The 12,193-nt window shown below is 55.4% G+C and overlaps 1 protein-coding gene across 2 annotated transcripts in view; it reads left to right on the top strand.

Moving 5' to 3' along the window:
* The window catches only part of VAC14 (VAC14 component of PIKFYVE complex), an 83,605-nt gene that overhangs the window by 42,874 nt on the left and 28,538 nt on the right, over positions 1 to 12,193 (top strand). For both annotated transcript variants that reach the window (XM_040982403.1, XM_040982401.1), the window contains exons 13-14: positions 2,502 to 2,658; positions 10,907 to 11,039. In XM_040982403.1, the coding sequence (XP_040838337.1) occupies positions 2,502 to 2,658; positions 10,907 to 11,039 (290 nt within the window). The remainder of the gene's footprint in view (positions 1 to 2,501; positions 2,659 to 10,906; positions 11,040 to 12,193) is intronic.

Raw genomic sequence — 12,193 nt, 5'->3', positions numbered from 1 at the left:
GCACCTGGAGCCAGGACTGTGACCACAAAGCTCAGGGCAGTGATATTAATGGATTCAAGATTGGCAGTCAGAACTGGGTTCAAAGTGGCCTCACTGCTGCCCTAAGCTGATGACTGCCCAAGCTTCGGATTCCTGCTGGTAGTGTGTAAGGGAGATCAGTGACAGTGAGGGCCTGGCCTGGTACAGGGAGAAAGGATACTTCCTCTCTGCCGCAGCCTGGCGCTGCACCTGCTCCCCCGGGAGATGACTTCACACAGGACAGGTCTCGCAGGTGGAGAAGCTTCTCCAGGCGTGCTTTCCAACAGGAAACAAGTGCTCAGTGGACCCTGGCGTGGATTATTATGTCTACCGTGATGTCAGGGATCTGTCACCCTTTGTTCACTGGCTGCATTTGGTTGCAATGGGCCTCACCCACCTACACAGACCTGAGAGGCAGCATAGCGGCTGGGGGAGGGGAGCAGGGCTCAGGGCGGGCAGGTGCAGAGCGCTGTGCGGAGGCCTGGCTGCCTCCCCAAGTCCTCCACTGTCTCCTGTGAGTCTGACTCAGGTGTGAGATCATGGGGGCAGCGAGACCCCCACCTCAGGCCCTGCATGGAACAAGAACCAGTTGCTATACACACAGCACTGGATCAGGAGCATCAGCATGTCCATTTAAGGTTTGCACTTGAAATTTTTAAGTAAAATTCAGCAGTTGCTCATATTCTCACCAAGCGTCATGCTATCACTACCACCTCACTCCCCGAAACAGAAACCCTGAGCGCATGAGTGGTCACCCCCAACCCTGACAGCCTCTGATGTGCCTGTTCTGGACATTTCTTGTGAATAGAATCATCTTAACACACATGGCCCTCTGTGGCTGCCTTCCTTCACTTGACACTTGTGCTGGGGTTCCCCACAGTGTAGTGGACCTGCTCGCCAGGTGGTGGACGGAGGTGGTTCTGACTCACTCCTGCAGCCCCTGGCACAAAGTCAGGGTTCAGGCAGTCCCTGAGAAGGGTCAGCAGAAAAGAGCCATGGCCATCCTGGAAGAGGCCAGGCTGCAGCTGAGGGGACTTCCTGCCAACATGAGCCCTTGGAAGGGGCCGCGGAAGCTGAGTAGGGCTCACAGCTGGTCAGGGCAGGGGAGGACACTGGCGAGTCACCTGTATTAACAGGGACCACTTCAAGAGACCAGAAGGTGTAGGCCTCTTACCTTTCCTTGAGATGGAAATTCAAAGTGTACACTTCTTGGGGCAGGTGTTGGGTGAGTTCGGTGTTCCAGGCCCAGTTCCCTTGCCTCCTGTCCAACTTTTGCTATTGTGCAGTGCTCCAGGAGGAAGCAGTGATGGTTCAAGTACTTGGGTCCTTGCCACCCAAGTGGGAGACCCGGATTGAGTTCAGGGCTCCGACTTTCAGCCTGGTACAGTCTCAGCTGTTTGGTGCATTTGGGGAATACACCAGTGCCTCTCTCTGTCTCTCTTTTTCTCCCTTCCTCCCTCTCTCTCCTTCTCCCTAACTTAAACTGAATGGGGAGGGGGCAGCTCTGTGGCACACCATGTTAACCTGCAGCCTGCAGCACCAGCATTCTGTATTGTGTGAGTTTTGTGTCCGGCTCTTCTACCTCCACCCCAGCTCCCCACTGTTGCTCCTGGGATGGCAGCAGAAGATGGCCCAAGTCTCTGGCCCCCTGCACCCATGCGGAGACTCAAAGGATGCTCGTGGCTTCAGCCTGGCCCATCCTTAATCATCTCTTTCTCTCATTTTCTAACTCTTTCAAATAAATCAATTTTTTAAAACCCTGATGGTATATAGTTATCTGGTTTATGGTATCCAGAAAGTTCCAGGCTTACACTGGTTCAGCATTGCATTTTGTTTTTTGTTTTAACTTATCTTTGTATTTATTTGAAAAACAAGGTGACAGAGAAAGAGAAGACAGAGAGCTTCCATCCAGGGGATCACTTCCCAAATGCTCCAAACTCGTTACTTGTCCTCCACTATTTCCCAGACGCACAGGCGGGAGTTAGCCTGGGCAGTGTAGCTGGTGGGGACAGCCCTGGGGGACTCCATGTCCCAACACTAACTGCCTATGCCCACACTGGCTCTGAACTCTGTGTCAGGGTGGTCAGGCTGCAGAGGCATCATTTCTGCCAGACCTGGGCGTGCGTGCCTTGTAAACAGTGTGTCCGAATGTGGCAGGCCATCCATCCTGAAGCCCAGAACCAGCTCCTGAGTGTGGAGGGCACTTCGGTGTGCCATGGCCCAGTGACCCCTTTGCACAGCTAGTGACCCAGGGACCCATGTGGCCTAGGGCCCCTGGGGTTCCTCCTTCTCCTGGGGGATGCCATCCAGGGCCTTCCACCTTTGCTACCTCCTGCCTCCATCACGGTTCTCAGAGCAGTTGCCCAGCCGTGGTCTGGGAGCTGTCACCCACTTGTCGTCAGCTGAGAGCCCTCCTGATGCCCGCAGGTGGCTTTGTCTCAGACCTCGCCTAGTTATCGTTTGTCCTGTGCTTGTCTCACCAGGTCATCCTGAAGGATCTTGAGGTGCTGGCAGAAATTGCTTCATCCCCCGCAGGCCAGACGGACGACCTAGTTCGACCTGATGGCTCAGACCTCCGGGCCAGCCACTCAGAGCTGCAGGTGCCCAGCCCAAGCAGAGCGGGCCTGCTGAACACACCTGGTAAGTATCCTTGAGGGTCTTCCTTAGGGCCACACTGCTCCTATCCCTACCCAGCCCAGCCTTCTGAAAGCCCACAGGTTTCCCCCACTCAGCTGGACCAAGGAGCCCCGGAGGCACCCTGCTGGCTGTCCTCACTGTTTCCTCCTCTCTGAAGCTTGGAGCAGTTGGCTAAGCTCAGAACTACCCAAGGTAGCCACTGGTCTCTGCCCAGGCAGCATCTCCCCATGGGCAATCTGGGGACTTTGGTCTTGGATCTTCCTGGTGTAAAAAAACAAGGCAGCCACTTTTTCTCCTCAGTGAGAAACTCTTGTGGCAGGCAGCCCAGGCCAGAGACGGGATCACTTGATCAGGCTGCTTCCGGGCCATCCCTAGCTGTGCAGGCAGCCTAGGCGCTCCAGTGCTGCTACTTCGGGTCTGTCCAGACATCAGGCCCCTCTTCTCCTGGGCCCTCACACCCAGACAGGTGCCACCCTAGCAGCCGCTTGGTCCTGGCACATGCCCAGGCCACAGGCCAATAAGCAAGTATTCAATGAATCAGAGGTGTCTGCCCATGAGATCCCTCTCAACCCCCAGACCCCAGACCCTGGGCATCACCTTCTTGATGCAGAAGCTACGCACCACATCCGTCTATGGCCTGCAGCTCCACCAAGCTGGGCCCATGTCCTCAGTAGAGCTACCTTGGCTCTGCACAGACAAGGCCAAGTGCCTGCAGAGTTCAGGATGTCACTGGAGTCCCCCCCGGTCATGCCAGATCCAGTCAAAGTACTTACATGAAGGATGTTGCCCCATGGTGCTGAAACACAGGGGCTCCCCAGGCCCAGACTTCAGGCCACTGCCGGTCTGCCACATGTGCTTTGCCCACAGCTATTGAAGCAAATGTGGTTTCCCACAGCTGCCCTACTCCCTCTCTGCTGTCTACCACAGCTGCTTCCTGACCCAAGACCCCTACTGCACTCCCAGCTCTATCTCCAAGTCTGAACTCTAGCCCCGGGATGGGTGGCGTAATGCCAGGGCTTTAGCATGGAGTGGAGGGGGTGAGATAGGGAGAGGTATGCATAGCTCTTATTTTGGAAAGAAAGCAACAGGGAGTGAAGCCCAACAGGAAGGGGGGTGTCAGCTGAGAGGGAGCCAAGAGGCCGGCAGGGAGGAGGCGGCCGACCACGGATATCAGCTCTGGCACTCCCCTTCCAGGGCCAGAGCTGGACGTCTCCGTCCTCAGGGTGTCCGCAGCACGGCCCTGGGGTCGGGCCAGGACACCTCGAACTCCCGGAGCCTCTAAATGCGTCCTTGCGCCCGGATGGTATTGATTTCCAGTGACAGTGACCTGAGTTCCCACAGGGGAGGGGTGGGCACCCCCAGGAGGGCATCCCGTGAGCCTTGGGAAGCCTACCCGGCTGATGAGGCCAAGCAAGCCTTGGCATTCATAGAAAAGCAACCAAGCATGCCAGACGGCCAGAAACACCAAGGAAGTGCCTCAGGCTTCAGGGTCACAGCCCCAAGCTCCCAGCCTGAGACCCACGGCGGGCTCCAATGCGTGAGAGAGCCGCCAGGCCAAGGCCTGTGTGTTGGCCTTTTACAGGCTGATGGGTGATTCAAGAAGGTCAGGATTGAGCCAGTGCTGGGTGAGCACAGGGCAGGAGAGCACTCCCACCCTCTTCCCCAGCTGAGCGGCCCGGCCCATGGTGGGGTGGTGGCTGGGTCAGAAAGTGCACAGGAAGTTGCCACTTGCTCCCCTGCCAGCTGCTCTTCGCAGACTGTCTCAGGCTTGCAGGGCCCATCCATCGCTTCCCTGCCGCCACGCACACAGACTGCAGGGCTGACCCACTTCCTGTTTGGATTTCGCTTTCCTCTGCTTGCCAGAGCCCGGCTCTGAGAGGCCACAGACTGTAATGCTGCAACCCTTAGGGTAGACTGCCCAGCCCCCACGCAGGAACAAAAGGGCCTGGGGTGGGGGGAACCAGGCAGCCCCACCCACGCGCTGGGGTCGTAGATCTAAACAGTGCAGCTCGCACGCATGTAAGCGCAAACAAGCGGGCCTCATCACCCACCTGGGAAGCTGCTGTACTGGTCTAAATGCTCACAGCAGTGGTCCCTGGGGGCCCTGGAGGGAGCCGCCCAGATGGGATTCTCCACTCGCCTGGCATAGCACAAACATCTCTGCTGGCTCAGAGCATGGCAGAGGCCCAGCGCTGGGTTCTTCCTCACTCCTGACCAGCCACAGCTGCGGGCCGAGGAAGAGAGGGACAGTGAGCAAAGAGCCACACAGAGAATGTCTCCTCGGCCTGCTTCTGTGTCCGCCTCCATGTGGGGGAGGCCATAGAGGTCCTGCCAGTCTCCAGGGAGAGGTGCAGGCCCACAGCTCTCTGGTCCTCCTACGGCCTGGAGCGGTCTCTGCTGCTGAAAGCGGCAGCGCAGGGAGAACTCCCCCAACCTCCAGCATCCTTGGCGAGGCATAAATGTAGCATGCTGGGGTCAAGGGTTACCTGGCATGATGGTCCCTAAGCCCAGCTCTTTCCTGACCATCCCTTCCTGCCACAGGCCCCTTCTTACAAGAGCAGAGTCACCGCTGTCACACCCTGCAGGGCCCGGTGTCCTCGGTTCTCACCCCTCACTCTAGAGAAGCTGAAATGTTCCAGTCTAGTTCATTCCTGCAGCTTTAGCCAGTGTGACCAGGTGTCAACAGGCGCATCTAGGGAAACCCCAGCGCATTTCCCCAAAGCCCCGCCCTAGCAGAGCAGGGGTACTCAGGCCACAGTGTAGACTCTTATCAGGAGCAGACCCCTTGCCAAGCCTCAACACCCACTTGCTTGGATCAGCCCCCCATCCTGTGGCAGCCCTTGTCTGCCTGGTGGGTTGCCACGGACGCTGTCCTCATCCCACAACTGAAGGACATGCGCGCCAAGAACCACCTGCCTGCCCCACTCTTGCGTGTGGCCTCTGACTGCCACTGGAAGCTTCCATGGACTGAGGCTGCCCTGGTGCCTGGCGGTTTTGGGAGGCATCACTCTGTGCCTGCTTATCCCATGGTCTCTGGCTAACGTCCCGCCTCACTGTCCCCTCCTGCTACTCCTAAACAGGAGAAGAGGCTCCGAACACCTGTATGGAACAGGCCAAGACCCCTGGTGCCTGCTTGCATGCAAAGTGTTGCCTTTGCTTCTGTCTCGCTCATTATGAGACCCCCACATGCTGGGATCCCTCCCGCAAGGCCTCTTCTCTCCTGCCTCTACCCCTATCCTTCCTGCCCTTGTCTGTGTTCCGGAGGATTCAGGCCTGTTCCCTCCCAGCCGTGATCTCAGCCCTGCTGCTCCAGGTCAGGTGGAGGGTCTGCATCAGATGGGGCCCTCAGCCCCCAGGGCCATACAGCCGGGGACCCCTCTCCCCTCCCCCGCCCTTTCAGAGACGTGCTGGTGTCCACTGGAGTGAGGCTGGCGGTGGGAGCAGGGACCTTGCTGAGCCAGAGCCAGGCAGCTAACGTGCTCACATCTGGATCTGTTGAACAGTAAGTCGCGTCGAGCATTGAGGCCAGGGCTATTTTTATCCTGCCATGTGAGGTTCCTTCACGTCATAGCCACAGAACTCAATCCCAAACCTCTCTGGGAAGGTTGTTTGTGAGTCGTTCACCATATTTCCTCTGTCGCCACATGAGGTTTCACTTAGGACCATCTGCAGGGCTGCCTCTCTGCACTGCCAGCCCTTGTGTGCTGTGCCTCCCCCTCCAGCATCTGTCTACCCCTGGCCACCCGGCAGCTCACGTGAACTTCCCGCCAGAGCCTGGCAAGGCCCTCACGTGGCTGGTGAAGTTGACAGCCGGGCAACTTCCAGCTGAGACCCTGACTTCCCCGCCCCCACCCCATGCCTTGCATGCTCTGCAGGTCAGGGGAATGGAAACTTCAGCTTCCCCAATCCCTCAGAAAACCCCTGAGAGACTTGGCCAGGTGATTCCAGCCTTTTGCTCCCCTCAGCCTCTGCCTGTGGTCCCCCACCAGGCCCCAGCAGTAGCCAGGACATTGTGTGGCTGATAGGGAAGGCGCCCAAATGCAGCCCAATGTGGGAACTCCAAGTCGACACATTGAGCCCCTCTCCCAGCTCTGTCCCTTCCCTGGGAGCAGGCAAGCCCCAGCCCACAGCCACTTTGGGCAGAGCTGCTATAAGCAGCGTCAGTCAAGCATGCAGTTGAGCAATGATGGAGATACTGGCACTGTCCCTGGGGATGAGCCAGCAGCAGTGAGGCAGGAACCACACGGTGGAGAAAGGTTTCTTGTGCTAGCCCCCCGGGGTGAGTTTGTTCTCCTCCCACCTTGCCTGCCCCTATTTGAGCCTGTAGCTCCTTTGCTCGGGTCACATGTCAAGCCACCTGGGCCCAGGAGCGCCTCATCTCATCTTGAGGACATAGGAGCCTGCTTCGAAGCCCCTGTGAGAGGCTGTAAACGCAGCCTGGAGACAGGTGCATGACCCTGGAGTGGGGGGGGCACTGCAGCTGCACACTGGGCCTTCCCAAGCTCCCTCTGTGCCACATGACTTTGCCGCCCCTGACACGAGGTGCCTGCCCTGAGTGGAGGGTGAATTGCCCTCCCCAGGCTAGACACAGGCCACCTCCTCTCGTCCATGCAGCATCCTAACAGAACTGAGAATCCAACACCTCCAGACTGCCCCCTGAGCCCCTCGTCACCCGCCCTAAGGCTCAGCACCCACATGGCACCCCAGCATGGTTAATGCTTGCTAGTGAAAGCACAGGTCATACTGCTGACCCAGTACCTGGCACACTTAATACGGACTCTTATTGCCCCCAGTTCACAGATAAGGAAATTGAGGGTTAAACATTGCTCAGGAGTTGTAAAGTTCCTGGGAGACCAACTCACAGCCCCCTAGGAATGGAGTCACTGCCCCAGCCAGAAAGGATTTTTCAGTGGTTTCTCCCTGATGACCCTTTTGCTGTTGGCTCCTAATCAGCCCTAGGCCTGGGAACGAGGTGGGGCAGGAGTGCACATGGGGAAAGAAGAGACTGAGGCCAAGGAGCGTTCACAAACAAGCCCCTAGAAGAGGCCTGCAGTACCTGGGTTGCAGTCCATTCCCTCCTCCAGGGCAGGGGCCTGCGTCCCCTGCCTCGGCCAGGCCACCAGGGCTGCCGTCGGACTCCTCTTTGGAATGTGGGGCCGCCTGGCAGCTGTATCTGCAGGCACCTCTGCAAAGGCCAGCCCCAGCCGGGTCTGGGGTAACTCAATCTGTAAGTATGTGACACTTGATTCTGCAAACAGCCCCTGGGAGCCAGGCAGCAGAGGCTGTTTGCCATTCCAAAGTCGCTCAGGACCTCCCCGGCCAAGCTGCCCTGGGCAGCAGCCCAGGACACTGCTGTCCAAGCAACAAGAAGTTACAGGAGGCTTGCCCTTGAACCGTGCCCCCTCTCAGGGCTCACCGCTCACACAGTTCACTATCGAGGACATCCTTTGACCTGAGGTCATATGTTTGGGACGATGGTTCCTGGTCAGGGACCTCACATGCTAATTCATGGTCACTTCGCCACAGGGACCATGGGAGCTTGTAGCAGCCAAAAGGCAGAGCTCTGAGGCCGGGTTGTCCCACTGCTTTCCAGCCGCTGGCATCTCAAGAACCCGTGTGGGCTCCTCTGTGAACCTTGCTTGGAATATTCTGAATGCTTTCGCCGTTTCTCCTCTGGTGCTTCAGTCCTGTACATCTGGGAGCTGATCTGCCTTCCCACAGCCAAAGCCAATGCCAGAAACCTCTCTGACTACCTGTCTTAAGCCAGTGCCTGGCCATCTCCCTGGATCAGGGAGGGGCTGGCCCAGAACTGATGGTGTGTGTGCCTCAGCTGGCCCTGGCTTCCCCAGCATCCGCCAGTGTTTGCGGAGAGCTGCGGCCAGGTACCTGCCCCACAGCTCATTACCGTGTCGCATGTCATTTCTCCAGTGTCCTTGGTGTTGGCTCCAGTCTGTGCTGTTCTCTGCTCTCTTGCCTGGCAGGGTAGCACCTTCTAATCCATGAACCTCAAACTTGCCCAAAAACCAGTGTCCAAGAGATAAGCAACGTGGTGGGGTTACCAAAGCCAGAGCATGGCAGGGTCACTCTTCCCCTCACTCACGTTGTGACTTTGCACCATCCCTCTGTGTGGGATGAAGCAGCAGTCGTGTCTGTTTTCAAGAGTCATTTTGATGGTTGAATTCAACAGGAGCTGTGGGAGGGCCTAGACATGCATGGCCCAGAGGAAGTGCTCCATAAATGGCAAGAAAGTCATGTTTCCTTGTTGACCACTGCACATCCATCCACCTGCCAAAAAGTAGGGACCCCTCCCTCATACCACATAGAAAATTCAGCTCGAAATATGTCAGAGACCTACTGCAACCTCTCTGAAAATCTTTAGGGTCATAGATAGGACTTGGAAAGCAGTGAGGATCCAGAGGAAATAATGACATTGGACCCTGACAGAATTATGTGTTGTACTGAAAGGAATACCAGCAAGAAAGTTTAAAAAAATAAAACAACACACATACAACCCACAGATTGGAAGAAAAGTACTTGCAAATAGGAAACTGGTAGCAGATATATGAATAATTCTTGTAGTTCAGTAATAAAATGACAGTCCAATTTATGAATGTACAAAGAATTCCAGTAGACACTTTGCCAACATCATTAGATATTAAGGAAACAAGTCAAACCCCAGTGAGATGCCACTTCACTCCCAGTTGGAAGGCTGTGATGAGAAAGACAGATGGGACAAGCACTTAACAGTTAGGACATTCATGGCCATGCTGAAGTGCCTGCGTTCAATGCCATCTTCAGCTTCCTACTAATACAGCCCTGGGAGACAGCAGTGATTGCTTCAAGTAACGGGCTCCTGCCACACACATGGGCACCTGAATCATGCTCCTCCCAGCTTCGGCTCAGCCCAACTGCTACAGGCATTGGGAAATGAACCAGCAAAAGAGGAGCACTCTGCCTCTCAAATACATAAAAATTTTAAAAAGAAAACAAGCATATGACCCAGCAGTTCCAGTCCTAAGTGTGTATAACCAAGGAAAATGAAAGCAGACTCCCACACAAAATCTTAAAGAATGTTCCTAGCACCATTATCTCTGGTAGCCAAAAGTAGAAATGGGCTGATGCTCACTGCCTGACAGACACAATCCAGTGTATTGCCATTGCAGAATATTACTCAATGGTGAAGCCAAAGAATGGAGATAGATCGCAGCATGGGTGAACCTTGACAGGGACTGAGTGAAAGAATCCTCGTGCTGTGCCATGCCATCTGGAGGAAGTGTCCAAAGCAGGCAAATGCACAGGAACAGCAGCCTGGGGGTGCTGAAAAAACTTCAGGAATTGTTGGTGGTTAGTTCACTCCTGTGTGACTGTCCTTTGTACTTTGAAAGGGTGAACTTTGTGAATTTTCTCAGTGAACATGCTCTGTGAGCACCTTGGACAGACCAAATCTGGGCCACCTGTTGCTGGCAGTGCCGTTAAGGTCAGTGTGTATTGGAGAGGAAGTGTCCCCCGGTGTGCCTGAGCACATACCATCAGGACAGGCATGCCTTCCAACCCCTGCCTTGTTCCTTCAGTACCGGAATCCTCACAGAGGGCTGGGGCCCACATCAAGGAGCAACGCCGCGTTCCATCCTGCTAAGCAGGCAGCTCTGGGCCATCAGTTTCAGGGTTCTCCCTGCAAGTCAGCATGTTCCCCGCAGATAAGGAAAAAATAACAGTGTTTGGTTTCCAAACCTTAGATAAAGAAGATGCTCTAGACTGGTTGGTGTTTGCTGTGTTTGACCCGGCACTGTATGCATCGTTGGTTTCTTCCCAAGTGTCTCTGGGAAAGGATCCTGGCTTTTCCCTCTCTTGTATGTGTCTGTTTCATTGGCCACTAAGATTGTGTGTCCATCTTACTGTCTTACTCATCATGTGTCCTTGCCTGGCCAAAGTAAGCCCCAAGTACACTGAAGAATGTGGGGACAGCAAATAGAAATGATCAGGGTTTTTTCTGTTTGGAGATTTCACCTGGCAGGGTGTTAGATCTTAGGGACATCGCTCGGTGTCTTGAGGTCAGATGGAGGATGCACAGGAAGCCTCGTGTTTTTATGGAAGTAGTGCTTACACACTCTCCCACAAGCCTTTCTTTTTGCCTTGCTGTTGCTGCATGGCCTTTGGCTAGAGATTTCCCTCACCTTGTCACTTACAGACCCCCCACCCACCCCACACTTCACACTCGGAATAAATTCTGGCTCTGCCCCTTTCTCTACAGGTACCAAAGGCTTAGAATGTTCTCCTTCCACGCCCACCATGAATTCCTACTTCTACAAGTTCATGATCAACCTCCTGCAGAGGTTCAGCAGTGAGCGGAAGCTCCTGGAGGCCCGAGGACCCTTCATCATCAGGTTAGTCTGTGAGCCCGTCGTTCAGAGCAGCCACCGTCTCTTCCTTTCTGGCTTGTTCCCATTCCCAACCTGTGTGTCTGTTCTTCAGAGAGAAATGAGCTGCCTCTCCCCCTGACCCTGGCTCGCTGGTGCTGCCCATGTGTGCCGGGTCCGTGTTGACAGTTCTCAAGGCTGCCAAGTGAGCTTGTTTGAGCTACTGGTTTCCCAGGAGCTGGAAGTTCCTCTGTCTCAATGCCATGTCAGGAGGGATGTTGGTGAGGCAGATGGCCCAGGGCGCCTGACTGCATGCAAGGTCTAGCCGGCAATGCAAATTTCAGCCAGATTGAGTAGAGTCAAGTTCTTGAGTTATCTGGATTCAACCCAGGGCACCAGTACCCATGGCTCTGATCTTGGGAAATGTCCTCGACAGCAGCGTGGCTGGGTCTGGCCCTTAACCTCTGGCTTGGCTTCATAGAACAAGATCACTCAGCATTGCGCTCAGTGGTGAACATCAAATCAGGGACATGAATCCCTCCCAAAAGCAAAGTAGAAGAAGTTTCTAGAATTGTCCATGGGGCCCAGGTACTCTGTAGGAGAGGTTCTCAACTCTGCAGATGGGATTCCTGGAGAGGCTTAAAAAAGAAGCTTCCTGTACCTCCCTCTGAGCAATGAAATCAGAGTCTTGAAGTGAAGGGTCCCAGGAATCTCTGGCGCAGACCAGCAGACCAGCAGATACAGAGTATCAAGACAGGAGCAAGAACTGAGAGCTCCCTTTGGTATAACCCAGAAAGCTCTGCTGAGGGGATGGGCTCCTTACTTGGGTCATCAGGGAGCAACTATAGGGACATGGCACAAGAGTGAGGTGACCAAGGTTCAGATGGAAGGAGAATGGGTTGAGGAAGGCCACCATGTGTGGAAGCCAACAGGGAGGCTGTGGTCACAGTGAGAGACACAGCACCTTATTGCGGGATGGGGAGGATGCAAATGTTAGAAGTTGCATTGACGGGGCACTCACACCAGGGACTCATCACAGAGTACAAGGTAGGGAGCCAGGGCAGACAGGTGCAGGAGGAATGCCTGTGTCCAGTGGGCAGTTGCGTGCGTGGCTGAGGTGGGAGCCATCAAAGAGCAGCAGGGAGTGCGGGGGCCGCACTTGGACTGCTCTGGAGGCCTCA

The sequence above is a fragment of the Ochotona curzoniae genome, unplaced genomic scaffold, assembly GCF_017591425.1.
Source record: "Ochotona curzoniae isolate NIBS_2020 unplaced genomic scaffold, NIBS_Ocur_1.0 contig_3622, whole genome shotgun sequence".
NCBI lineage: Eukaryota > Metazoa > Chordata > Mammalia > Lagomorpha > Ochotonidae > Ochotona > Ochotona curzoniae.
This window is presented reverse-complemented; position numbering and strand designations above follow the sequence as displayed.